The sequence below is a fragment of the Esox lucius genome, chromosome 1, assembly GCF_011004845.1.
Source record: "Esox lucius isolate fEsoLuc1 chromosome 1, fEsoLuc1.pri, whole genome shotgun sequence".
Classification (NCBI taxonomy): Eukaryota; Metazoa; Chordata; class Actinopteri; order Esociformes; family Esocidae; genus Esox; species Esox lucius.
This window is the reverse complement of record NC_047569.1, coordinates 22,140,567-22,168,559: the sequence shown is the minus strand read 5'-3', so window position 1 is coordinate 22,168,559 and position 27,993 is coordinate 22,140,567. Positions and strand designations below refer to the sequence as shown.

The 27,993-nt window shown below is 46.4% G+C and overlaps 1 protein-coding gene across 2 annotated transcripts in view; it reads left to right on the top strand.

The window, feature by feature from the left end:
• Positions 1-27,658, top strand: part of dph1 (diphthamide biosynthesis 1) — a 73,478-nt gene extending 45,820 nt beyond the window's left edge. Inside the window, exons 5-12 of one of the 2 annotated variants that reach the window (XM_020043913.2) lie at positions 4,751-4,905; positions 5,749-5,870; positions 15,509-15,577; positions 16,003-16,159; positions 17,302-17,402; positions 22,394-22,472; positions 25,121-25,255; positions 26,334-27,658. In XM_020043913.2, coding sequence (XP_019899472.1) covers positions 4,751-4,905; positions 5,749-5,870; positions 15,509-15,577; positions 16,003-16,159; positions 17,302-17,402; positions 22,394-22,472; positions 25,121-25,255; positions 26,334-26,429 — 914 coding nt within the window. In that variant the 3' untranslated portion in view covers positions 26,430-27,658. Of the gene's footprint in view, positions 1-4,750; positions 4,906-5,748; positions 5,871-15,508; positions 15,578-16,002; positions 16,160-17,301; positions 17,403-22,393; positions 22,473-25,120; positions 25,256-26,330 lie in introns of both variants that reach the window. The other variant, XM_013135067.3, reaches the window with a different exon arrangement.
• Positions 27,659-27,993: the final 335 nt, after the last annotated feature.

The window sequence follows — 27,993 nt, the reverse complement described above, 5'->3', positions numbered from 1 at the left end:
ACGGGCAGACCTGCTGTATGAAACGGGCAGACCTGCTGTATGAAACGGGCAGACCTGCTGTATGAAACGGGCAGACCTGCTGCATGAAACGGGCAGACCTGCTGCATGAAACGGGCAGACCTGCTGCATGAAACGGGCAGACCTGCTGCATGAAACGGGCAGACCTGCTGCATGAAACGGGCAGACCTGCTGCATGAAACGGGCAGACCTGCTGCATGAAACGGGCAGACCTGCTGCATGAAACGGGCAGACCTGCTGCATGAAACGGGCAGACCTGCTGCATGAAACGGGCAGACCTGCTGCATGAAACGGGCAGACCTGCTGCATGAAACGGGCAGACCTGCTGCATGAAACGGGCAGACCTGCTGCATGAAACGGGCAGACCTGCTGCATGAAACGGGCAGACCTGCTGCATGAAACGGGCAGACCTGCTGCATGAAACGGGCAGACCTGCTGCATGAAACGGGCAGACCTGCTGCATGAAACGGGCAGACCTGCTGCATGAAACGGGCAGACCTGCTGCATGAAACGGGCAGACCTGCTGCATGAAACGGGCAGACCTGCTGCATGAAACGGGCAGACCTGCTGCATGAAACGGGCAGACCTGCTGCATGAAACGGGCAGACCTGCTGCATGAAACGGGCAGACCTGCTGCATGAAACGGGCAGACCTACTTGATTCTTAATGTGGATTGTTTCAGTAGCCTGATATAGTAGGTCTTTTGTTGTAAGTCTATGTCTGGGCAGTGCAGTAGCTCAGGGTCTGTGCTCAGTAGTTCAGCAGTTGAGGGCTTATCAGACCTTTAGAAGCTGGACAGCAGCACATTTGCTCAGCCAATCAATAGAGGACATGCATTACGGCTGTCCTTTGAAAAAGCCTTTGCAGAATGAAGGACCCTTCATTCTCCACGCTGCCTTCTGTCTGTCTGCAGCACAACATAGCAGGAAATGCTAAATCAATAGTTGTAATATCTCCCTGGCGCAACAAGCTCTGCTCAGCTCACTTTCTAAATACCACACCTGACTATGGGAATGATAAAGGCCCCACGCAGTTAGACTGGGATTTCGTTTGTTTATGATATTTACAATCTTTGTAATGTTAAATTAGGATCATTTCCTTTTTCTGTGGAAGAGCTGTTTGAGAAACATGCATGGACATCTAGCCTGGGATGGATAAGGTTAGATCAATATACACCCTGTCCAACTGCCTGACCAACAGGAGAGAATACACCCCCTCCAGCTGACTGACCAACAGGAGAGAATACACCCCTCTCCAACAAGAGAGAATACACCCCCTCCAACAGGAGAGAATACACCCCCTCCAGCTGACTGACCAACAGGCAGCAAATTCAAACCCTCTAATCAACCAACCAACACTGAACAGGCACTATTTAACAAACCAACCGACACACAATACGCCCTCTAAGGGACTAATCAAACAGCCAAAACCACACATTCTGTAACCAGCCAACCGATAAACTGTCATGGAATACACACTCTCCATCTGACCAACCAACTAACCGACACAGAATACACACTCTCTACCCAAGCGGCCAACAGTCACATGCTTCAACCAACCAACACATAATCCATTCTCTGTGTTCTCCACATAATATGGTAGAAGAGAACGTAAAGCGAAAGCTCCCACAGTGAGAAGGGATAGGCACCAAATGACCAAACCTGGGTGTTCTCTGTGTTCTTCCTGCTCTGTGGGGTGGATGGTGTTTCTGGAGCTGTGCTTGACTGGCTACAGTACACATAGTGGGAGAGTTACCGCTTCATCAGCAGCACAACTAAAGGCGTCAGACACCTGCAGGAGATTAAAGACACTCTGCCCTCCCTCAGACGCATGAAGATGCTGTCTTACACACTCTACTTTTCTATATTTTCCTATCACTACCTGTCATTTTCCATTTTCTCTGACTGTGAGGTTCTCCTCAGTCTCACCTGCCGGGTTTTTTATGTGTGTTTGTGTGTGTGTTGGATTGTATGTGTGGGTGGGTGGGTGAGAGGGAAACAGACAGCTTTCGTTTTTGCATGCACATGGCAAGCTCTCATGTCTGAGTGAGTGTTTGTGTTAGTGAGAAAAAGGAGTGAGTGATTGAATGAGTGCATGACTTTGTTGAGTGACTAATCAAGATGCAATGTGTGTAAGAGGAGAAAATGGGGGGTAAAAGAGCACTAGAAAGAGAGTCAGTTGGGGCTGTTACATTGACTATAGTTCTAATTGCAGTGACTAAGTGCTCTCAGACAGTCGTGCTAATGTGATCAGAGAATGGATCGATCCCACCTCCATCTACTAGAGCTGTCTGCTACATCTCCATCTGCTACATCTCCATCTGCTACATCTCCATCTGCTACAGCTCCATCTGCTACATCTCCATCTGCTACAGCTCCATCTGCTACATCTCCATCTGCTACATCTCCATCTGCTACATCTCCATCTGCTACATCTCCATCTCCTACAGCTCCATCTCCTACAGCTACAGCTCTATCTATCTGCTACAGCTCTATCTATCTGCTACAGCTCTATCTATCTGCTACAGCTCTATCTATCTGCTACAGCTCCATCTATTACAGCTCCATCTATTACAGCTCCATCTATTACAGCTCCATCTACTACAGGTCTCTGCTGCAACTTTATCGCTGTTTGGTTTTGTCTACATACAGCTCTGTCTGCCTATATACAGCGCTGTCTACTCTAACTAAGTCATTCCTCATTGTATCCCATCCCCCAAAATATAGATGTTAGATTGTAAAGTTAATTTGGGACAATGTTGGACTGACTCAGGGTAAAACAAGGCATTACTGCATTTAGTTTGGTATGCTTCTAGCTTTTTAGCTTTCCTTGTGCAATATGTGTCTGACAAGTGTTTGGCCTGGATGTAATGGATAGAAATTCTGCTCTATTTGGAGCCATGACTTCCTTTATTTTGATTACCTATAAAGTAAGCTCACTCCCATATAATGATGTTTCCTCCCACTAAGGCCAACTGAATGTGGTTGTTGTTCCAGGCTTGTGCTGTCAGCAGTAGCATGTGGACGAGGTCAACGTCTTCCCAGTCCAGCCTTTCTCGTAGTCTCCCCGTTCAGGCCCGAAGCAGCCTGTTCCTTCTATCCATCGCTGTCCTCTCTCCTTGATTCCTGATATGTATTCCTCCTGCCCATTCATTACTCCTGGTGCCTGCTAATTGACAAGCCCAAATCCCCTCTTCTCCTGTTTCCCCTGTTTTTCAATATCCATGGTACATTATGTTTCCCTGTCCCGACCAATGTTGAATGGCAATGTGTTTTCTTCCTGCCTGCATCTGTAGCTAGGGCTTCTGTCTCCCATCATCCCTGCTTCTAGCGTTCTCTTCTTTCCCTGTTCCCCACCTGTCACACCTTTCCTCACTCCCTCTCTCTCCCTCTCTCTCTCTCTCTCTCTTTCATGTCTGTTCTATCAAATCAGCTGCATTACAAATGTTTCAACATTTACATAATAGGCCATTTGCTTAATCAGAGCACAAATTTGCTCGCAAATTTTACATTAAATTTAACACGAGGGGCTGTAATTACCTGATCAACACCAAAGATAATGCTTTACCCTTTCCAGTGCCCTTTTCAGCATCTCCCTTGGCTTGCTCTCCCGATCCATCAGATACTCCTCCTGTCTTTCCCCCATCACCAGGTTGCTGTCTTTCTAAGCCCGGGCGCGCGTGTCCTAAATGACCTGTGAAATGACTTGTATTAATAGTAATTGCATGCGTCCCTCTCCTTCCCTAAATAATTGAAGTATTTGCATCAGTGGCTGACGTTTTGGCGTGTGTTGAATTGCACGGAAAGGGCTTCAGCTCGTGTGTGTGTGTGTGTGTGTGTGTGATGGTAGTCTACTGCTGGGCATATGTGGTACTCCGTGTCTATGGCGTTTCCAGAAATGACCTTCTATCCGTTCTGGGAGTGTCACATACCCAGACGACTGTCCTGTACTCCTGGTCGAAAGTGGCACAGTCAAACCACACCTTCGTTAAGTGACAACGAGCTCTCACAGACATCAGGGATGAATACATGACGGACAACATACTTACTATCCTCTAAAAGGACCACAGACTTCGTCCCCATGGACATCCTCCTGGCAGCCCACCTCACAATGAAAAAAAATCTTACCTTGGATTACAGTACCCTAGTTTGGAATGCTACCATACAACGCTACAACAGACCATTGTCAACAGCATATCATGAAGAGAGCTGCCGGGGTCATGACTATTCACAGAGGGAACACCTATAAAGCATATATTTTCTGTAGTAACCAGAGAAGGAAACGCACAAGATCAACTAGAATGCTTTAGGGATGGTTTTCAGGGTGACACAGCACATGCTGCCTGAATGTGTCACACCTGTTTGCGGTGGCGCCTCCAGCCGTACACACACAGGAGGAGCAGCTAGATGCCAGTGTGTCCTGCATCTGCCAGCACAACCGTCTGTGACAACATGACCTCTATGGTTCTTTGGGCCTCTGCTTTGAAGCTGGACTAATATTCATGTCAGATAGCTGCGTGTCCGCCCCCCAAATGTCCCAATGTCAGTACCCAAATGAAGAGACCTTAATGTGTGGGATTAGGAGTGTTTTGTTTGTGTCACTGTATTTGGTTTTTCAGCTGGAAAACCTGTGACATATGGTGACATATTTCACTGTCCTGGCTGAATGAATTGGGTTGAAGATAACACAGCACATTACATTATGAATCCTAACCACGTCTCTCTCCATGCAGTCCCCATCGACTCCACCGCCGGCATTAAGATGCTGTACGTCTTTGTGGACATCCAGATGGACAACGCACACTTTCTGGACACCGTCAAGTTCAACTTCCCCCGTGGACAATCGCTGGCACTCGTTAGCACCATCCAGTTTGTGGCTGCGCTGCAGGTGTGTTTCCCTGTGTCTCTTTTCTCTGGCTCTCTGTTTTCCCAATTTTCCTCCATTCTTGTTTTTTTGCCTTCTTTTTTTCCCGTTTCATTGTGGATGACTCTGTATAAATGAATAATTGCATGTAACTCCTTGTGCCGACGAATTAGCTTCATGCGTAGCAATGTGTTCTCTGCTCCTGCGTAAGCCAGTCTCCTGCCTGCCTCTTGAAGTTCAGTTCAAGTGTGGGTTTAAAAACCCAGCTGCAGTTATTTTGGACTTAAAAGGAGGAGTAAACGTGAAATCTCAGTTCATGTATCTAGTGCTCATCTCTGGCCGTTACATAAGCTATTTAGATTTACAGGCTGGCAACTGCCTTTCCTCTGTCACTGGATGACCAAACGAAGCTCTGCCTCTGCTAATCTAACCAGTATTATTTATATACCCTGCTGTGCTGTCATGTTTGTTGTTGTGTTTGGTTCGGTGTGTGTGTGTGTGTTTATATATGTGAGTCTTTTTTTTTTGGGGTGGTTCTGTCTGTGTGTGCACATGCCTTCCTGTTGTTCTGTAGGTTTGTGAAGGTTTTCCAATATGGATTGGGGCTCGTAAGGTCAGCCTCCATATTCCCTATTTACCTCTAACTGAAAAGACCACAAATGAATTCCGCTCCTCTGGGCTTGCTGCCGCTGCTTTCTTACTTAAACTGTTGGCCCTCGTCTCTCACGTTGTTTGAAAAGAAATGATGCACTGGAGATGTTGAACTGCTAGTTCACTGCACTTACAGTAAATCATTTATTTTCTGTGATTTTATTGTTTTGCCTTTATTTGACATCTACCGTTTGCCTTGTCGTCCCCCACCCCCAGGCGGTGAGTGCAGCTTTGGGTCTAGAGTATGAGGTGTCGGTTCCCCAGTGTCGTCCCCTGTCCCCTGGAGAGGTCCTTGGCTGCACCTCGCCCCGCCTCAACCAGAATACCAACGCCGTCATGTGAGACCATTTGATTTTGTCATTGTCTACCACTCCCACTCTTAGCCTTTATCATACCTACCGTAAACACTCATATTCTTTCTATAATACGCAGCCGAGCACGTCCTGTCATACCTGCATCACACAACCACTTCCTGTCAAACCTACATCACACAACCATGTCCTGACAAACCTACATCACGCAACCACGTCCTGACAAACCTACTTCACGCAACCACGTCCTGACAAACCTACATCACGCAACCACGTCCTGACAAAACTACATTACACAACCACCTCCTGACAAACCTACATTACACAACCACGTCCTGACAAACCTACATTACACAACCACGTCCTGACAAACCTACATCACACAACCACCTCCTGTCAAACCTACATCACACAACCACCTCCTGTCAAACCTACATCACACAACCACCTCCTGTCAAACCTACATCACACAACCACCTCCTGTCAAACCTACATCACCCACCCACCTCCTGTCAAACCTACATCACACAACCACCTCCTGTCAAACCTACATCACACAACCACCTCCTGTCAAACCTATATTACACACCCATGTTCTGTCAAACCTGTATTACACACCCATGTTCTGTCAAACCTGTATTACACACCCATGTTCTGTCAAACCTATATTACACACCCATGTTCTGTCAAACCTATATTACACACCCATGTTCTGTCAAACCTATATTACACACCCAAGTCCTGTCAAACCTATATTACACACCCATGTTCTGTCAAACCTATATTACACACCCACGTCCTGACAAACCTACATCACGCAACCACTTCCTGTCAAACCTACATCACACAACCACCTCCTGTCAAACATACATTACACAACCACCTCCTGTCAAACCTGTATTACACACCCATGTTCTGTCAAACCTACATCACACACCCATGTTCTGTCAAACCTACATCACACAACCACCTCCTGTCAAACCTACATCACACAACCACCTCCTGTCAAACCTACATCACACAACCACCTCCTGTCAAACCTACATCACACAACCACCTCCTGTCAAACCTACATCACACAACCACCTCCTGTCAAACCTACATCACACAACCACCTCCTGTCAAACCTACATCACACAACCACCTCCTGTCAAACCTACATCACACAACCACCTCCTGTCAAACCTACATCACACAACCACCTCCTGTCAAACCTATATTACACACCCACGTTCTGTCAAACCTGTATTACACACCCACGTTCTGTCAAACCTACATCACACAACCACCTCCTGTCAAACCTACATCACACAACCACCTCCTGTCATACCTACATCACACAACCACCTCCTGTCAAACCTACATCACACAACCACCTCCTGTCAAACCTACATCACACAACCACCTCCTGTCAAACATACATTACACAACCACCTCCTGTCAAACCTGTATTACACACCCATGTTCTGTCAAACCTACATCACACACCCATGTTCTGTCAAACCTACATCACACAACCACCTCCTGTCAAACCTACATCACACAACCACCTCCTGTCAAACCTACATCACACAACTACCTCCTGTCAAACCTACATCACACAACCACCTCCTGTCAAACCTATATTACACACCCACGTTCTGTCAAACCTGTATTACACACCCACGTTCTGTCAAACCTACATCACACAACCACCTCCTGTCAAACCTACATCACACAACCACCTCCTGTCATACCTACATCACACAACCACCTCCTGTCAAACCTACATCACACAACCACCTCCTGTCAAACCTATATTACACACCCAAGTCCTGTCAATCCTATATTACACACCCACGTCCTGACAAACCTACATCACGCAACCACGTCCTGACAAACCTATATTACGCACCCAAGTCCTGTCAAGCATATATTACACACCCAAGTCCTGTCAAACTTTTATTACACACCCACGTCCTGACAAACCTACATCACGCAACCATGTCCTGACAAACCTACATTACACAACCACGTCCTGACAAACCAACATTACACAACCACCACCTGTCTAACCTACATCACACAACCACCTCCTGTCAAACCTACATCACACAACCACCTCCTGTCAAACCTACATCACACAACCACCTCCTGTCAAACCTATATTACACACCCATGTTCTGTCAAACCTGTATTACACACCCATGTTCTGTCAAACCTATATTACACACCCATGTTCTGTCAAACCTACATCACACAACCACCTCCTGTCAAACCTACATCACACAACCACCTCCTGTCAAACCTACATCACACAACCACCTCCTGTCAAACCTACATCACACAACCACCTCCTGTCAAATCTACATCACACAACCACCTCCTGTCAAACCTACATCACACAACCACCTCCTGTCAAACCTACATCACACAACCACCTCCTGTCAAACCTACATCACACAACCACCTCCTGTCAAACCTACATCACACAACCACCTCCTGTCAAACCTACATCACACAACCACCTCCTGTCAAACCTATATTACACACCCACCTCCTGTCAAACCTACATCACACAACCACCTCCTGTCAAACCTACATCACACAACCACCTCCTGTCAAACCTACATCACACAACCACCTCCTGTCAAACCTACATCACACAACCACCTCCTGTCAAACCTACATCACACAACCACCTCCTGTCAAACCTACATCACACAACCACCTCCTGTCAAACCTATATTACACACCCAAGTCCTGTCAATCCTATATTACACACCCACGTCCTGACAAACCTACATCACGCAACCACATCCTGACAAACCTATATTACACAACCATGTCCTGACAAACCAACATTACACAACCACCACCTGTCTAACCTACATCACACAACCACCTCCTGTCAAACCTACATCACACAACCACCTCCTGTCAAACCTACATCACACAACCACCTCCTGTCAAGCATATATTACACACCCAAGTCCTGTCAAACCTATATTACACACCCCACGTCCTGACAAACCTACATCACACAACCACCTCCTGTCAAACCTACATCACACAACCACCTCCTGTCATACCTACATCACACAACCACCTCCTGTCAAACCTACATCACACAACCACCTCCTGTCAAACCTATATTACACACCCAAGTCCTGTCAATCCTATATTACACACCCACGTCCTGACAAACCTACATCACGCAACCACGTCCTGACAAACCTATATTACGCACCCAAGTCCTGTCAAGCATATATTACACACCCAAGTCCTGTCAAACTTTTATTACACACCCACGTCCTGACAAACCTACATCACGCAACCACGTCCTGACAAACCTACATTACACAACCACGTCCTGACAAACCAACATTACACAACCACCACCTGTCTAACCTACATCACACAACCACCTCCTGTCAAACCTACATCACACAACCACCTCCTGTCAAACCTACATCACACAACCACCTCCTGTCAAACCTATATTACACACCCATGTTCTGTCAAACCTGTATTACACACCCATGTTCTGTCAAACCTGTATTACACACCCATGTTCTGTCAAACCTACATCACACAACCACCTCCTGTCAAACCTACATCACACAACCACCTCCTGTCAAACCTATATTACACACCCATGTTCTGTCAAACCTGTATTACACACCCATGTTCTTTCAAACCTACATCACACAACCACCTCCTGTCAAACCTACATCACACAACCACCTCCTGTCAAACCTATATTACACACCCATGTTCTGTCAAACCTGTATTACACACCCATGTTCTGTCAAACCTATATTACACACCCATGTTCTGTCAAACCTGTATTACACACCCATGTTCTGTCAAACCTACATCACACAACCACCTCCTGTCAAACCTACATCACACAACCACCTCCTGTCAAACCTACATTACACAACCACGTCCTGACAAACCAACATTACACAACCACCACCTGTCTAACCTACATCACACAACCACCTCCTGTCAAACCTACATCACACAACCACCTCCTGTCAAACCTACATCACACAACCACCTCCTGTCAAACCTATATTACACACCCATGTTCTGTCAAACCTGTATTACACACCCATGTTCTTTCAAACCTATATTACACACCCATGTTCTTTCAAACCTATATTACACACCCATGTTCTGTCAAACCTACATTACACACCCATGTTCTGTCAAACCTATATTACACACCCAAGTCCTGTCAAGCATATATTACACACCCATGTTCTGTCAAACCTGTATTACACACCCATGTTCTGTCAAACCTACATCACACAACCACCTCCTGTCAAACCTACATCACACAACCACCTCCTGTCAAACCTACATCACACAACCACCTCCTGTCAAACCTACATCACACAACCACCTCCTGTCAAACCTATATTACACACCCACGTTCTGTCAAACCTGTATTACACACCCACGTTCTGTCAAACCTACATCACACAACCACCTCCTGTCAAACCTACATCACACAACCACCTCCTGTCAAACCTACATCACACAACCACCTCCTGTCAAACCTACATCACACAACCACCTCCTGTCAAACCTACATCACACAACCACCTCCTGTCAAACCTACATCACACAACCACCTCCTGTCAAACCTATATTACACACCCAAGTCCTGTCAATCCTATATTACACACCCACGTCCTGACAAACCTACATCACGCAACCACATCCTGACAAACCTATATTACGCACCCAAGTCCTGTCAAACCTATATTACACACCCCACGTCCTGACAAACCTACATCACGCAACCACGTCCTGACAAACCTACATTACGCAACCACGTCCTGACAAACCAAAATTACACAACCACCACCTGTCTAACCTACATCACACAACCACCTCCTGTCAAACCTACATCACACAACCACGTCCTGACAAACCAACATTACACAACCACCACCTGTCTAACCTACATCACACAACCACCTCCTGTCAAACCTATATTACACACCCATGTTCTGTCAAACCTATATTACACACCCAAGTCCTGTCAAGCATATATTACACACCCATGTTCTGTCAAACCTGTATTACACACCCATGTTCTGTCAAACCTACATCACACAACCACCTCCTGTCAAACCTACATCACACAACCACCTCCTGTCAAACCTACATCACACAACCACCTCCTGTCAAACCTACATCACACAACCACCTCCTGTCAAACCTACATCACACAACCACCTCCTGTCAAACCTATATTACACACCCATGTTCTGTCAAACCTGTATTACACACCCATGTTCTGTCAAACCTACATCACACAACCACCTCCTGTCAAACCTATATTACACACCCAAGTCCTGTCAATCCTATATTACACACCCACGTCCTGACAAACCTACATCACGCAACCACATCCTGACAAACCTATATTACGCACCCAAGTCCTGTCAAGCATATATTACACACCCAAGTCCTGTCAAACCTATATTACACACCCCACGTCCTGACAAACCTACATCACGCAACCACGTCCTGACAAACCTACATTACGCAACCACGTCCTGACAAACCAAAATTACGCAACCACCACCTGTCTAACCTACATCACACAACCACCTCCTGTCAAACCTACATCACACAACCACGTCCTGACAAACCAACATTACACAACCACCACCTGTCTAACCTACATCACACAACCACCTCCTGTCAAACCTACATCACACAACCACCTCCTGTCAAACCTACATCACACAACCACCTCCTGTCAAACCTACATCACACAACCACCTCCTGTCAAACCTATATTACACACCCATGTTCTGTCAAACCTATATTACACACCCAAGTCCTGTCAAGCATATATTACACACCCATGTTCTGTCAAACCTGTATTACACACCCATGTTCTGTCAAACCTACATCACACAACCACCTCCTGTCAAACCTACATCACACAACCACCTCCTGTCAAACCTACATCACACAACCACCTCCTGTCAAACCTACATCACACAACCACCTCCTGTCAAACCTACATCACACAACCACCTCCTGTCAAACCTATATTACACACCCATGTTCTGTCAAACCTGTATTACACACCCATGTTCTGTCAAACCTATATTACACACCCATGTTCTGTCAAACCTATATTACACACCCATGTTCTGTCAAACCTATATTACACACCTATGTTCTGTCAAACCTATATTACACACCCAAGTCCTGTCAAGCATATATTACACACCCAAGTCCTGTCAAATCTATATTACACACCCACGTCCGGACACACCTACATTTCATTCCCACGTCCTGTCAAACCTATATTACACACCCACGTCCGGACACACCTACATTTCATCTCCACGTCCTGTCTAACCTGTATTCTGTGGCCCCATCGTATCAAACGTCCATTACACAGCCTGTCACACAATACCTTCTTACTTAACACATTGTCAAACATTACCAATTTCACCCCTATCACCTGTCCATGACTGTCAGCCACCTGCTCTTCACCACACCTCCACTGGCATGACTTCCCCTCGCGACAGGGCCAATAATATCAGACAGGCAGTACAGTGTATGTGACGGGCTTTAGATTGTTTTGAAGAAGGGTTGAAATGAACCTGTCAATCAGCGGTCCCATAAGGGACTAGTGATGTTCCCTGCAAGACCAAGGGGAACGGCGATGCACTTAGTGTCGTTCTTGTTCTCCGGTTCCCTTTGTACGCTCACTCGGTCACTTCATGTGCGAGTCCCCCCCGCTCATCCATCCTAACAGGCTTAGGGGACAAGAAGGAGAGCAGCTCTGCATGTACTTACAATGAGTACTCATGGAGAGCCGCTAGTCAGTATCATCCCCAGTGTATTAACATAGACACCCAGTCCTGTGCATTTCAGTACGTTCTGGGTTCCTGTGAAAACTCATGGTGTATGTATGATCCTCACATGCTCCTCCCCGTCTGTGGGATTAGAGTGCCCGGATAAGGAGAGAAACAGCCAATCGGGACAACAGCCTGGCCCCATGGGAGACCTAAGCTGCGTGTGTGTGTGTGTGTGTCTACACCTGTGTACTTTGCACACTAATCCAAGTGGAGTGTCTTTGATGTGTGTAGGGATGGATGGGGGTGAGATGGGATGAAGAATTGATTACATTGTCTGAGACTTAGCTCTTTGAGTCCCTCTCAGCCTCTTTTCTCCTCCATCCTTCTCTCACTCTCTCCTCCCGTCAGTGAGTCAGCTTACAACCAGCCTACCTTGGAACTGTACAGACCTTGGAAATGTTTAACCCAGCAGGAGATCTCATCAAATATAATTGTAATAATTAAGAAAACCGGGCTGTTGATGATTCATGATCCATGGATTATATTTCACTTATATTAGTGTGTTTGTCTTTCATTAGTACTTTATAAAACCGTATCTGGCTCTCCTGCGTGCTTATCGCTTATGGTTTTGTTCAACCGTTATTCATACAAAAGAGAGAGGAAGAAATTGGCTTAATATAAACGAATTACTTTCTGTCATTGCATTAAAACCCCAAATATTTTAAAAGCACATCAGAGAGAATTATCCCTGCTCTAACTTCTTTGTTGAAGTTTAAATGACTTTAGTTTAGCTGGGACATGATGAGGAGGGGTGCAGAGCTGTGAGGAAACACTATTCAATTACATGTTTTATTATTTCTTTGTACATATTTGTACACTCACCTAAAGGATTATTAGGAACACCTGTTCAATTTCTCATGAATGCAATTATCTAATCAACCAATCACATGGCAGTTGCTTCAATGCATTTAGGGGTGTGGTCCTGGTCAAGACAATCTCCTGAACTCCAAACTGAATGTCAGAATGGGAAAGAAAAGTGATTTAAGCAATTTTGAGCGTGGCATGGTTGTTGGTGCCAGACGGGCCGGTCTGAGTATTTCACAATCTGCTCTGTTACTGGGATTTTCACGCACAACCATTTCTAGGGTTTACAAAGAATGGTGTGAAAAGGGAAAAACATCCAGTATGCGGCAGTCCTGTGGGCGAAAATGCCTTGTTGATGCTAGAGGTCAGAGGAGAATGGGCCGACTGATTCAAGCTGATAGAAGAGCAACCTTGACTGAAATAACCACTCGTTACAACCGAGGTATGCAGCAAGCATTTGTGAAGCCACAACACGCACAACGTTGAGGCGGATGGGCTACAACAGCAGAAGACCCCACCAGGTACCACTCATCTCCACTACAAATAGGAAAAAGAGGCAAAAATTTGCACAAGCTCACCAAAATTGGACAGCTGAAGACTGGAAGAATGTTGCCTGGTCTGATGAGTCTCGATTTCTGTTGAGACATTCAGATGGTAGAGTCAGAATTTGGCGTAAACAGAATGAGAACATGGATCCATCATGCCATGTTACCACTGTGCAGGCTGCTGGTGGTGGTGTAATGGTGTGGGGGATGTTTTCTTGTCACACTTTTAGGGCTGTTTTCTTGGCATGCCTTAGTTCCAATTGGGCATCGTTTAAATGCCACGGCCTACCTGAGCATTGTTTCTGACCATGTCCATCCCTTTATGACCACCATGTACCCATCCTCTGATGGCTACTTCCAGCAGGATAATGCACCATGTAGCAAAGCTCGAATCATTTCAAATTGGTTTCTTGAACATGACAATGAGTTCACTGTACTGAAATGGCCCCCACAGTCACCAGATCTCAACCCAATAGAGCATCTTTGGGATGTGGTGGAACGGGAGCTTCGTGCCCTGGATGTGCATCACACAAATCTCCATCAACTGCAAGATGCTATCCTATCAATATGGGCCAACATTTCTAAAGAATGCTTTCAGCACCTTGTTGAATTAATGCCATGTAGAATTAAGGCAGTTCTGAAGGCGAAAGGGGGTCAAACACAGTATTAGTATGGTGTTCCTAATAATCCTTTAGGTGAGTGTATATAAAGTGCTTTGGAACAGTATTCAGACTGACCAGTTTTCCCATAGTACTGAATTTATTGCATTGACACTAATGAAACTATAGGTCAAATGTATTTGACATTAGAAGGGTTAACAGTAGATTATTAGATTATGATTATTAGGTCATTTTTAGCTTTGATCTAAGTTTTCACAGAAAGTGGAGCTTGTTGTTATCTTAATTTAACCATCTTTTAACACGCTTGGACCCAGAATTGAATTGATCATCTGTACAATTATAGAAATCTGGCACCATTTTCAATATCTTAAAAGGTTTTTCATGTCCGTCTCCAAAGGCTTGCTTCTGCTCATTGGCTGAAAGCTCATTGCAGCTCTTAGCTCAGAGTCTGGAAGAGTCAGACTAGGTGTGAGGTTAGAGAGAATAGGATGGGGCTAATATTTGGGGTCCCCACTAGGTTAGTGAAATGTAAAACACTGCTTGATGCTGGTTTGTCAGCACAAGGGCAACAGAGAGGCCAGATTCCCAACCCCGACCAATAGTGGGCATCATCCCAGTAGAGAGAACGAGTGCATGTTATCCCATTGAATCCCATTGAATCTGCTCTCCTTTCTGATTACATGGTTCATGGTAAAAGCCTACTACTAGATGCAGGGCGTAAGAGTTCGGGGTTGTGTATATGAAGTTTTGTTCCACAGCCGATATTCTGTCTGATCTCATGTATCCGTGTGTTGCTGTGTGTTTATTTATAGTTACCTGGGAGATGGCAGGTTCCACCTGGAGTCTATCATGATTGCCAACCCAGAGATACCTGCCTACAGGTAAATAATACATCCAATGTTCCCTTTGCAGACACTATTGTCAGTAATATACATTATTAATGTGACATAGGATATTATTGTGTATTTGCCAGTTGTGTTGGTGTGGAACAGTATTTATGAGGTGTTGTTTGTGAGCGGGTTTCTTTTCTGTATGCCCTCCTGTCAGTCTCTAGCTTAAACAATAGGATCATCTCCTGTGGCAGGCTGAGCTCTCCTGCTACAGATAGAAATTAGATTCTGTAAAATGCCTCTCCTCTCTCTGCTAACTGCTTCTATTTCTGATGGATTTTCATGATTGGATTCTCTTGTCTGTTTCTATCCTAGACCTAGATGTCTGCGTTGAACAATACACACCAATGTACCTTTTGTGCGTTTGTCTATGTGTGTTTTTGTGTGCCTGTGTATGTGTACGTGTGTTTGTTTAGGTATGACCCATACAGTAAGGTATTCTCTAGGGAGTACTATGACCATGAAGCCATGAGGTCCATTCGGCTGCAGGCCATCGATAAGGCTCGCTCTGCCCAGAGATGGGGCCTCATACTGGGCACGCTGGGTCGGCAGGGCAATCCCAAGGTCCTGGAGGTATGAGCTTGCATCGCACACATATCAGTCACAACCGTGTTAAACTAGAGTGTGCCATCAAGTAGGTGAATAAATAGTTTTTAGTCCCGGGTCTGGACTGAGATACCCTGATTCCATTTGTGTCCCAAGACAAAAGATTTTAACAACCACTGATGTTTACTGGTGTTTAGGGCTGGACAGTAAGGCCAAAATATCATATAAATGTTGGTCGTATTGCCAGATATAATTTCATTTTAGTGCCGTTTTTAGCTTTTATTGTCCCCATCACAAGTGCACCTGTTTAATGATCAAGTAACTAGAATTTACAGCATTAAGCATCTGAAAGGAATTGCACTGTATTAATATGTTAAAATTGACAGCCCTAATTAAAAATTTAGCCAATTTTTGGACTGAGCATGCAAGCGCCTGAGCTGCTACATAGGGTTGCTGGAACCGAACAAGATGTCAGCCCTGTCTGACTTCCTATCCTTCCACCCAGGCCATGTTAAAGAAATTTGCACCCCAAACTGTTGGATTCGTGGCCACTGTCGGTTTACTGTAACCACACTTTGCTATAATGATGAAGATGTACTGCATCATTTGGGTGTCCAGATATTTGACATTCTGGTTGTTTTTATGGTCAACCAATCTATGAAAAAACTTAAGTAGTCCAATTTGTTGTCCTGTTTTCCACTGTATCAAAATAACCTTTATAGTTGGTTTTGTACTAATCAGTAGTGGTATGTAGATTTATACTTCTATACCCTGAAAGACAATATATTGCCCAGCCCTAAGTCATGTTGCGTGCTTCTGAGTCCCGGCCTGGAGAAACACACACAAATACACAAACATTATTTGTTTGGGCTTGACAAAATTGTTCAGCTGAATTGAGTCTTAAATGTAAAACGTGTTCAAAGCTGCTGTGCCCATCCTCTCCTTTCTCGCTCCCACTCTCTCGCCATCGTTCTGGTTCTCTACCTTTCTGTCTGTGTGTGTGAGTGAAACACCATTGTGTTTTATCACTCACACTTCACTTTTCCCCTACTAATACTGACTTGGTTGATAGCTACTTTAAGAAAAACACACTTACTTGCTCAAGAATTGAGTCTGCTAAATGACATGATTGTAAAATGTCTCTCTCTCTCTCTCTCTCTCCATTTAAGCACCTGGAATCCAAGCTTGAGTCTCTTGGCAAGTCCTTTACTCGAGTGCTTCTCTCTGAGATTTTTCCCAGCAAGTTGGATCTAATGGCAGAAGTAGATGCGTAAGTGTAAATCAACACACACATGCACCACCGCACACCACTCCAAGCGCCATATACCCAAAAACCAAACGCTCAGAATTAGATCACGTGACAATGTTTTCAATGTGTCCCCCCCGTCTTTAATACATATACCTGTTATACAGAGAGGCACCATCTGAAATGCTCACGGTCACAGAGTAATGTAATCCATTGAGCTAAGGCCATTAATGTCTTCAAAAGAAAGCTCCAAAACTTTTTCAAGTGAAATGTCAACCACTTGTGCTTCAAGCTCGAAGTCACTTTGATTTATTTGGCTGGCTGGCTGGCAGGAGAAAAAGCAAAGAAGGAGTTACTAGACACTGATTTGCAAAAGGGCTCTACGAGACACAAATGCGCAGATTCTCCACAGTCCACACATTTCAGCACACGTGCCGATTGGCCTCTCACTGCAGAATAATGAGTGGTTTGATGTGTGAGGGAGGGAGGAGTGGGTGAGGAAGAGACAGAAGGTCTGTGAGATGGAGAGAGGGAAGGAGGAACAGAGATCAGGGGACGCAGAGGTAGTTGCGGAGGTTGTGTTGAAACTAGAAAGTACGTGATGAATGGGGGCGTTCGCTGCTGCTGTTTTATTTAGATTGAATCTCACCTCTCCAAGGCATTTGCCCACAACAGGAAATGCATAAGCTTGGCACAACGCAAACTGGCTAAATATTTACACCCCTCGTCGAAGACAAAGGTTCATGTCAAACCCGCCATTCACAGACACCTTTTTAGACTGCTTAGTGGCCGCAGATTAAGTGTTCAGAGAGGCAAGGGAAATTAGTGCTTTTGAAATGTTGTTTAGAGAGCTGCCAGAGTGGAGTAGCTCCGTCAGTGGCAGGCGGAGCGCTGCGATAGGGCGGACCGGCATCACAGGACAGACACAAAGGTCTTTTTTTCTTTTCTCTTTTTTTTAACCTTTATTTTGACAGGGAGTAATGACATCACAGGGTTGAAGTGGTAAAGAGGACTCAACTGGGCTTTGCAGGCTGTTACATGGGAAAGTGACTCCTCCCTGTTTTAGTCCAGTAACACTAAAGGTGTCACAGGCGTCAAGGGTTGTGATTGGAGGACGGTGGTCACGGCGACGGTGTCACGGCAGTGACATAACCGGGATGGTATTGAGGTAATTCGGTGTCGCGGCTGACGTCACAGGCCTGTAACAGCGCTAGGTAGCCCTGCGGACACGACCCGCGTCAACAGACTGGATGAGCTGAGACTTGGGGAGCTGCTTTCAGGCGGGCTAAGTGCTCCAGGGCTCTTAGCGTGATCACATCCTGAGTGGGATGGTCTGTTACTACAGGGCCGGCGATGGGGGTCTGATTCAAGGCCATTGTTATCCGGGCCTGTGATCTTTCAGATAGGTCATTGGGAATTGATGAACGAAAAACCGTGCTGGGTACAAAAATAGAAATTGCCAAAGGTCATTTAAAGCCGGTCGTTTAAAAAAAAAAAAAAAAGACTTTGTTTGCGATCTAACCCCATATTTCTGTCCTTACCTGTGGGCATGGATTCAAAGGCAGCCTGGTCTGGCTGTGGAAAAGTGTGCAGAAAGAGAGCGAGGAATAGAGAAAGTATACTAGCCCACACAGTGCAGCAGAGAGGGCCCGCCCCCAAGCCTCTCTCTCCCATTAGTGACACACCACACACACACACACATGCACAGAAACCATTAGTGAACGCTTTAAAGTGTGTAATTAGACAGTCCCCCGGCTGGTTTTAAACCATTGTGCAGATACACACACACACACACACAGACACACTGATCTATGCTGGATAGCAACTAACCTGCAATGCGTTGTGTCGTTTTACAGCAAATGTTCTGCATGTTTTTGCTATATGTATGGCGTCCATATTGTAATCCACCTTCTTGTTTGAAGACAGGGCCTTGGTTCAGACAGGGAACTCCTGGGAAAATCCATCACTGCTCCTCTGTCTTCTTCACAACTGGCACCCTATTCTATGTAGAGCATCACTTTCCAGGGTGACAGTTCTACAGATAATGACGATTAGGGTTCCATTTCAGACCCCGTTTTTGTGGTTCCCCCGCCTAGCTTCTCGTTCTTTTAATTAGGCCTGCTTATCTGGCTGTCCTCCCTCTACCCCGGAACTCTGCAGGGTCTCCATTTGCAAAGCACTTCATCAGGGTCCTCATCACTTACTGAAGGTCCCCTTCATAGGAAAAGAGATGTCAGTTTAAAACTCTGCTCTCCTTTCTGTTCCCTTATACACAGGGACACATTGTAATGTAGCACTCTCTTCCTTTACCAATCCCTCTCTCTCTCTTTTCCTTTACCAACCCCTCTCTCTCTCTCTCTTCCTTTACCAACCCCTCTCTCTCTCTTTTCCTTTACCAACCCCTCTCTCTCTCTCTTCCTTTACCAACCCCTCTCTCTCTCTCTTCCTTTACCAACCCCTCTCTCTCTCTCTTCCTTTACCAACCCCTCTCTCTCTCTCTTCCTTTACCAACCCCTCTCTCTCTCTCTTCCTTTACCAACCCCTCTCTCTCTCTCTTCCTTTACCAACCCCTCTCTCTCTCTCTTTTAATTTACCAACCCCTCTCTCTCTCTCTTTTAACTTACCAACCCCTCTCTCTCTCTCTTTTCCTTTACCAACCTCTCTCTCTCTCTTCCTTTACCAACCTCTCTCTCTCTCTCTTCGTTTACCAACCCCTCTCTCTCTCTTCCTTTACCAACCCCTCTCTCTCTCTCTTTTCCTTTACCAACCCCTCTCTCTCTCTCTTTTCCTTTACCAACCCCTCTCTCTCTCTTTTCCTTTACCAACCCCTCTCTCTCTCTTTTCCTTTACCAACCCGCCTCTCGTCTCCTCCCATTTTGTTACACTCCGTCTTTCTTGCTTGCTCACTCGTCCTTTCGGTCTTTCTCGATGTCTCCATTCTTTCCCTCTCTCTCTGTTTCTCTCCTTTTCTGTTTGTTTATGCCCTGTGGTGAGGGATCTGTCGTGCACTGGGCAGATATTGGCTGTAAATTGAATTGTGTGCTGTGGTGGGGGCTTTGCCAGCGTGGCACATGTTTCCAGGTCCTGCCATTCAAACACCTGAGTTAATATCAGCAGACTCCCCGATGGCACTTAGTGCCAGTTTGTTACTGCTCCTAAGAAAGGAGGGGCACATCTCTCTTGTCCTTAGCGTCTTCCTCCTCGACCTGCTGCCTTGAGGATTCTGGAAGGGTTTTGTTTACTTAGCTAGTACTGGGTACCCTCCTTTCCTGAGGCTTTCAGTCATGTTTCAGAACCTGTACCGAGACACGTACACACACACAAACACAGGCAGAAATGCCTTGTAATGAGGCTGTTCTGAGACCCTGTGTCTCGGCCTGCGCTGGGTTTCCTGAAGGGCTCCAGTGTGAGGAGGAGTGGGAACAAGCTACCACTCGGGATGTGAATATGAGAAGCACAGCATCTCCATGTCCTCCTCTGAGACCAGCCGTTCATCTGACTCAGCTGCCTTCCAGATTAGAATGATGAATAATAACTCACCTTTTTTTCAGGGAGGCATTTTTTTGCCCCCAAAAGAAGTCGAATGATTTGCGAAGGAGGAGGCGGCGTGTGTTGGGCCTGAGGGCGCCAAGTATTTCTGTTAATCGTGACATAGAGGAGGAGAGGAGGGAGGCCTCTACTGGTTTAGGTGAAGCCCCAATCAATTGTACACTTCACCAAAGCAGCTAGCACATAACCTATATAACCAAGAAAGACACTGAGTGGGAGGGGAGGGAGAAGAAGAAGATGCACTGGGAATGTTTCCCAGTAGTTTAAACATCTCCGAGAACGATCCATCTAAAGATTGGACCACAGTGTTTTCAGCGCCCCCCCCCCCCCGCCTCTCGGCCTTGCGTACAGCCGTGTTCACGCACCTAACACATCCACACATTTGTGTTGGGATCACCTGGAGGTGCGCACTGTTATTCCTCAGTGTGCTGGTGAATGAAGCTGAGCTGATTACATGTGTCTGCTGCATTACTACTGTCTGTGGATGCGGGTAGCAGGGGAGGGGCAGGGTGTGTGTGTGTGTGTGTGTGGGGGGGGGGGGCTGTGGACAGTGTTGATTGGTGAATGCTAACCCCGCTAACCCAACACTCCCTTCTGCTATCGTCCAGCCCCTCCACAGCTGTTAGCATCCTCCTCATCCTTCAATCACACGCTCGCTAAGATAAACATGTCTCACTGCCAATTCCCCCTTCTCCCTCTCTCGACCCCCCCCCCTTCTTTTCCATCACCCCTCCCTTCTTCTCTCTATCTTTCTTTATCTCTGTTTTTCAAGCATCCCCTTCCTCCGGGCCCCTCCCCTGTCTTGCTATGTAGGCTAGCTCCGTGGAGACTGGGCCAGTGCAGCTAGCTCACCTCTCATTCCTATTTGTCTTTCTCCGTTTCTCCTTTCACCCCCCCCACTAACACCCCCGGTCGTGAGGGCTCGTGTCTCCCCTGGTGTGGTGGTGTGGTGAATGCATGCAGGCAGCATGTGTGAATGGGTGTAGTATTTCCAGTGAAATCGGGGCTGATCCAGGAACAGATGCAGGAGATCGGGTATAGGCAGAGCAGAGCAGCACATATTCACATCATGCACCTACACTCCCGTCCAGATGTGCACTGCCTCTTTAATGCAAACCCTCTTCCTCCCTCCCTCCCTCTCTGTCTCTCACTCCCTCCCTCTCTCTCCCTCTCTCTCTCCCTCTCTCACTCCCTCTCCCTCTCTCACTCCCTCTCTTCCTCCCTCCCTCTCTCTCCGTCTCTCACTCTCTCCCTCTCTCACTCCCTCCCTCTCTCACTCCCTCTCTCTCTCCCTCTCTCTCTCTCACTCCCTCTCTCTCTACCCTCTCTCACTCTCCCTTCCTCTCTCCCTCTCCCTCCCTCTCTCTCTCACTCCCTCCCTCTCTCACTCCTTGCCTCCCTCTCTCTCCCTCTCTGTGAACTGTGTGTCTCTCCACCCTTTGTGTCTCCATCCCATCTTCCTGCAGGTGGGTCCAGGTGGCCTGCCCGCGTCTTTCCATCGATTGGGGCTCGGCCTTCTCCAAACCTCTGCTGTCTCCATATGAGGTAAACACGCATGTTACCATCCACATTGTTCTATGTCATGTCCTATCAAAGGAGGACTGCACGCCAACACACATACACGTACGCATGCACACACACACACACGCACTTCAGATGACATCTCCCTTCGGAGCAGGCGGTGTTGTGTAGGAACTTGAGCTCCCTGTGATAAATGTGGGGAAATGCCGTCTCATGTTCTGATAGCTGTTGTTTACATTGCAGTTGCTCATCAGGGCTGCTTGTCTAAGACTGGCAAGCAGAAGTCAGGGTGGAATTTCTGTTTTTATGTCTGAGGACAGGGATGGGGAGAGAGGCAGACAGGATGGGGAGAGAGGCAGACAGCATGGGGAGAGAGGCAGACAGCATGGGGAGAGAGGCAGACAGGATGGGGAGAGAGGCAGACAGGGTGGGGAGAGAGGCAGACAGGATGGGGAGAGAGGCAGACAGGATGGGGAGAGAGGCAGACAGGATGGGGAGAGAGGCAGACAGGATGGGCAGAGAGGCAGAGAGGATGGGCAGAGAGGATGGGCAGAGAGGCAGACAGGATGGGCAGAGAGGCAGACAGGATGGGCAGAGAGGTAGACAGGTGGGAGGGAATGGGGGCAGGTAAGCTGGAGAGAGAGGCAGAGAGATAGTCCTGTCAGTGAGTGGATGTATGGGAAGGATGTCCTGTCATCAGCTCTGCTCCTGCCATTCAGCACAGGAGACCAGCTCCCCCCACTGGTGGCCTCGGGACACTGCATCAGCAGCTGCCATGTGTTTTTTTTTAACTAGAAAGAGATGAATCTGATAGCACACTAAGATTAATTTCAAAGCTAATGTTTAGATAGTGTTAGTATATCCTGAAGGCACAGCGATGAAAGCACAGGCATGTGAATATGATGTGGACTGCATTTTAAAGACACACAGGGGAATTAATGGATGCACTACCACAATTACTGTTCTTAAAATGCGTCATGATTTGCTCACAAAAGACAGTTTACATTTTTCATAGAAATGTATTAATTTCCTAACTGGAAAGGTTCCCGCTGTACAAGAATGGCCATGATGTCATCAAGTCCAGTGCATTTCCGATCCCTGAGGCTCTGTTATCACGTCTAATTATAAATCCATTAATACGATCTCTCTCCTATGTCATTTTGTATATCTGAAGCATTCTAGTATTTACAGGCACTGATTTTCCTGACAGCCCTTCTGCACATAGTATGAAGATTTGAGTAATTTCACATTCTGCATTAGTGTGGATGTATGTGCACATTTTATGTGTGAATTCACCTCTTCTCCCTACTAAAAGCCTGTGTGTGAGTTCCCTGCTTTCCTCTGTGACATCAGGAGCCAGAGAGATGAGGAGGAGAAGGGTGGGGAGGTGGTGTTATTTTCAGAGTCTCTCATGATATATTTATAGTCAATAAGACACAGTTGTCAGCATAGGGATTAGTAGGAGCAGCTAGCTTACACAAAGAGGGGAGGAGATGGGGGGATCTAGAAGAGGAGAGGAGAGATGGAGGGAGGATGAGAGAGAGAGAGAGAGAGAGAGAGAGAGATGGGATCTTGAGAGGAGGAGAGAGCGTTTGGAACTGGAGGAGGGGAGAGGAGAAAACGAGAGGAGGATGAAAACTGGAGGAGAGAGATGACCGAAGTAGCTGAGAGGAGGAGTTGACAGAAGAATTGGAGCTGGATGGGGGGGACAGGGAGACGCGAGGAAAGGGAGCTGGAGGAGACAAAGAGGAGGAGATGAGAGCGGGATTGGAGCTGGAGGAGGAGACGGGGAGACAAGACGAATGGCATCTGGAGGAGGAGATGAGTGGAGGAGGCGAGAGGGCTGGGAGCTGGAGGAGGGGACAGGAGGGGCCGAGAGGAGGAGATGAGGGCTGGAAGCTGGAGGGTGGGAGAGGAGGAGATGAGAAGGGGATTGGTCCTGGAGGAGAAGGGAGGAGGAGATTGCAGATGAAGTAGGAGAGAGGAAGATGGGACCCTCCCGTGACCTGTGTCATTTAAACGTTTACAAAATGTCGGTCATTAATTGCTCTCTTCGTATCTCTGCATTTTAATGTTCACTACTGTGGATCAGTTGGAGTCACTGGCTGACAGTTGGTCTCACACATGGTAACGCTCTGTGTTAGTTCCTCACCAACCTTCCTTTTCACTCTGCAGTACAGTAAAAGGTAGCTATCTAGAGATAAAGCGGCATCTCTGCTTGTCATCCACGTTATATTTTGACACCTGTCTGGAGCCTGAAGTCAGATGTGATTCTTTGTATAACGCAATGCTCCATACTATTCTATACACACTAACTGTTGTTACACAGGAAACACCAACACCGTGACCTTTCCCACAATTTTACATCTATGGCGTACCAATGGTAGACAATTAAGACATACCAGTTTATTTGTGGAACGCTTATAGACATTCATAGAAAACACCGGAGACCACTATTGGCAGCTCAGGAAGGCAATCTACAGTACTTAATGGAATAGGAATGACTGTCCCCAACATCAAGCCCTGAGTATTACATGTTAGAACCACAGGGCAAACTCACAGACTCCTGGCCTTTTTCTTGCTTGTATTGTTTCTGTGAGGACGTAGTCTGTTAAACCTTCTCTCCTCCCATCCCTTCCTCCCATATTCACTCTCCTCCTCTCCTCTCCTAGGCAGCTGTGGCGCTCCAGCAGGTTGGCTGGCAGGAGGTGTACCCCATGGACTTCTACTCCAATCAGAGTCTGGGGCCGTGGACACCAAACCACCCCGACAACCAACCAGCTCGACCTGCCCGCAAGCAGACACAGGTGAGGAAGGACAGAAGATGAAACCTCATTGTGTCTGTGTGTGTGTGTGTCTGTGTGTGTGTGTCTGTGTGTGTCTGTGTCTGTGTCTGTGTGTGTCTGTGTCTGTGTGTGTCTGTGTCTGTGTGTGTCTGTGTGTGTCTGTGTGTGTCTGTGTCTGTGTGTGTCTGTGTGTGTCTGTGTGTGTCTGTGTGTGTGTGTGTGTGTGTGTGTGTGTGTGTCTGTGTCTGTCTGTGTGTCTGTGTGTGTCTGTCTGTCTGTGTGTCTGTCTGTGTGTGTCTGTCTGTCTGTGTGTCTGTCTGTGTGTGTCTGTCTGTCTGTGTGTCTGTCTGTGTGTGTCTGTCTGTCTGTGTGTCTGTCTGTGTGTGTCTGTCTGTCTGTGTGTCTGTCTGTGTGTCTGTCTGTGTGTCAGTCTGTGTGTCAGTCTGTGTGTCAGTCTGTGTGTCTGTGTGTGTGTGTGTGTGTCTGTGTGTGTGTGTGTGTGTGTGTGTGTGTGTCTGTCTGTCTGTGTGTCTGTCTGTCTGTGTGTCTGTCTGTCTGTCTGTGTGTGTGTCTGTCTGTGTGTGTGTCTGTGTGTGTGTCTGTCTGTGTGTGTGTCTGTCTCTCTGTGTGTGTCTGTCTCTCTGTGTGTGTGTGTCTGTCTGTGTGTGTGTGTCTGTCTGTGTGTGTGTGTGTGTCTGTCTGTCTGTGTGTCTGTCTCTCTGTGTGTGTGTCTCTCTGTGTGTGTGTGTGTCTGTCTGTCTGTGTGTGTGTGTCTGTGTGTGTGTGGCTGCATGTGTCATGTTGTTTAAATGAAAGAGCTGACTGAGAAAGAGCATCACCATGGTGACACCAAGTGGTTCACTGACGACACAGGTCAGGTGATATCAAATGGTGGTCTTCGATTTGTGCTGAGTCATCATTGCATATTTGACCCTGTCAATCACAAGGTTCTGTTCAATGCCTGCAGTCAAATCTATGTCCGGATCGTTTCCTTGTATGTACAATCCTTTAGGGTTTTCATCTCACCACACCTGTTACATGTGTCAGATACTGTGACCGTTCCAAATGTTAACTCTGTCCCCCCGTTTGCCTACAGAAGACTGGCTCCCAGCCAGCCCCTCCCACTGCTCCTCTGCAGCAGCCTAAACAGTGTGGACTGAACCAGTGCGCCCCTGGTGGCTGTCAGGGAGAATGACATGTTCATCACAGTTGCTGGCTGCCAAGCGGCTCCCATCATAGCTATCTGTTGGAGCCAGGCTGGGCTAGTGGGGAGTGTCAACACAGCATCCACAGGATGTCTTTCAATCTGAGCTCTGTTTGACTCCTCACCACCCCCAGGGCAGCGCAGCACATGAGAAACCCGACATCAGGGTCTATTCTATTTCCAGTCAAGTGTTCCTGACAGAATGGACGACACTGCACCTACCTTTTGTTACCTTTGGTGAGGTTGTATTCGTTGAGCACAGAGACAGTGGAAAGGGAGGGAGGTGAATGAGTCAGGAATGTGTGTGAGTGGGCTCCCTGCCTTTTTATGTTGAAAGAGAAAATGCTATAACCGGTTGATCTGTGTGGGTAATATAACGAGAAAGGAAGACAGAAGGCTGACCCTGAGTTACTTGTACGAGATGCCTGTGGATGTGAGTGGCTTAAGTTAAATACAAACCACTTATCCCTGGAGCAAAAGGATGGTGCCAACCCCTTTAAAGTGTTAACCTGCACACTCTGTTGAAAAGATAAGGAAGAAACAGTGAAAGGGTTCGGCCTGTTTTCGTTTTATTGTTTTATACAATGGCTCTCAAAAGTATTCTCCCCCTTGGGCTTGGACCTTCCACATGTTATTGTTTTATAACACAAAATCAAAATTGATTTAATTATGAGTTTCTGACACTGACCATCACATCGAAATGTAAAAAATGTCAAAGTGAAAAATAAAATGTAGAAATTGTTCACATGCAAAACAGCAAATCCTTGATTGCAGAAGTATTCACCCTTTAGTCAGTGTTTGTTATAGGCATCTTTGGCAGAATTTACAGCCATGAGTCTGCTTGTCTCTACTGCCTTTGCACATCTGGACAATGTTTTCCCATTCTTTGCAAAATCGTTCAAGCTCTGTCAAATTGGATTGGGGACCTTTTGGTGTATTGCAATTTTCAATTCTTTCTACCTCTTGGGTTGAGTTGAAACCAAATCCTGTCTTTCATAGGACTGCTACAGAACATTGACCCTCTGTGTAACTTTTGCTGTATGTTTGGGGTCATTGTCCTCAGCAGGTTTTCTTCCTGGATTTCTCTGTACTTTGCTGCCTCTGTTTTACCCCTTCTATGCCTGACACAGAGAAGAATCCCTGTTTCATGATTCTGCCACCACCATGCTTCACAGTACTGTTCTGTCTTTGTTGAATTGTATAAACCAACATCACGATGACTGGTGTATTTAAACTGAAAATGTGAAACACCTTCTTTTCACACAGTTGAACTAACTGCAGTATGTGGCTTATGCATTTTGGTTTATTGTTGTAAAAGTTCAAAGGGATGAATAGGTTGGGGGGGCCACTGTATGTACTTGAGTTACTTTGTAAAAGTAGAGATTCCATATGTATCTGATGTTCATAGTAATTTCACTACTCATTCTCTTGTCAGTACAATGTCCAACAAATTATCAACGTAAAACAATGCCAAAATTATATATTGCATATATGTTTATTGCATTTGTCAAGTTTTAAATCTGTATTAACATACATTTCTAATGAGATATGATGA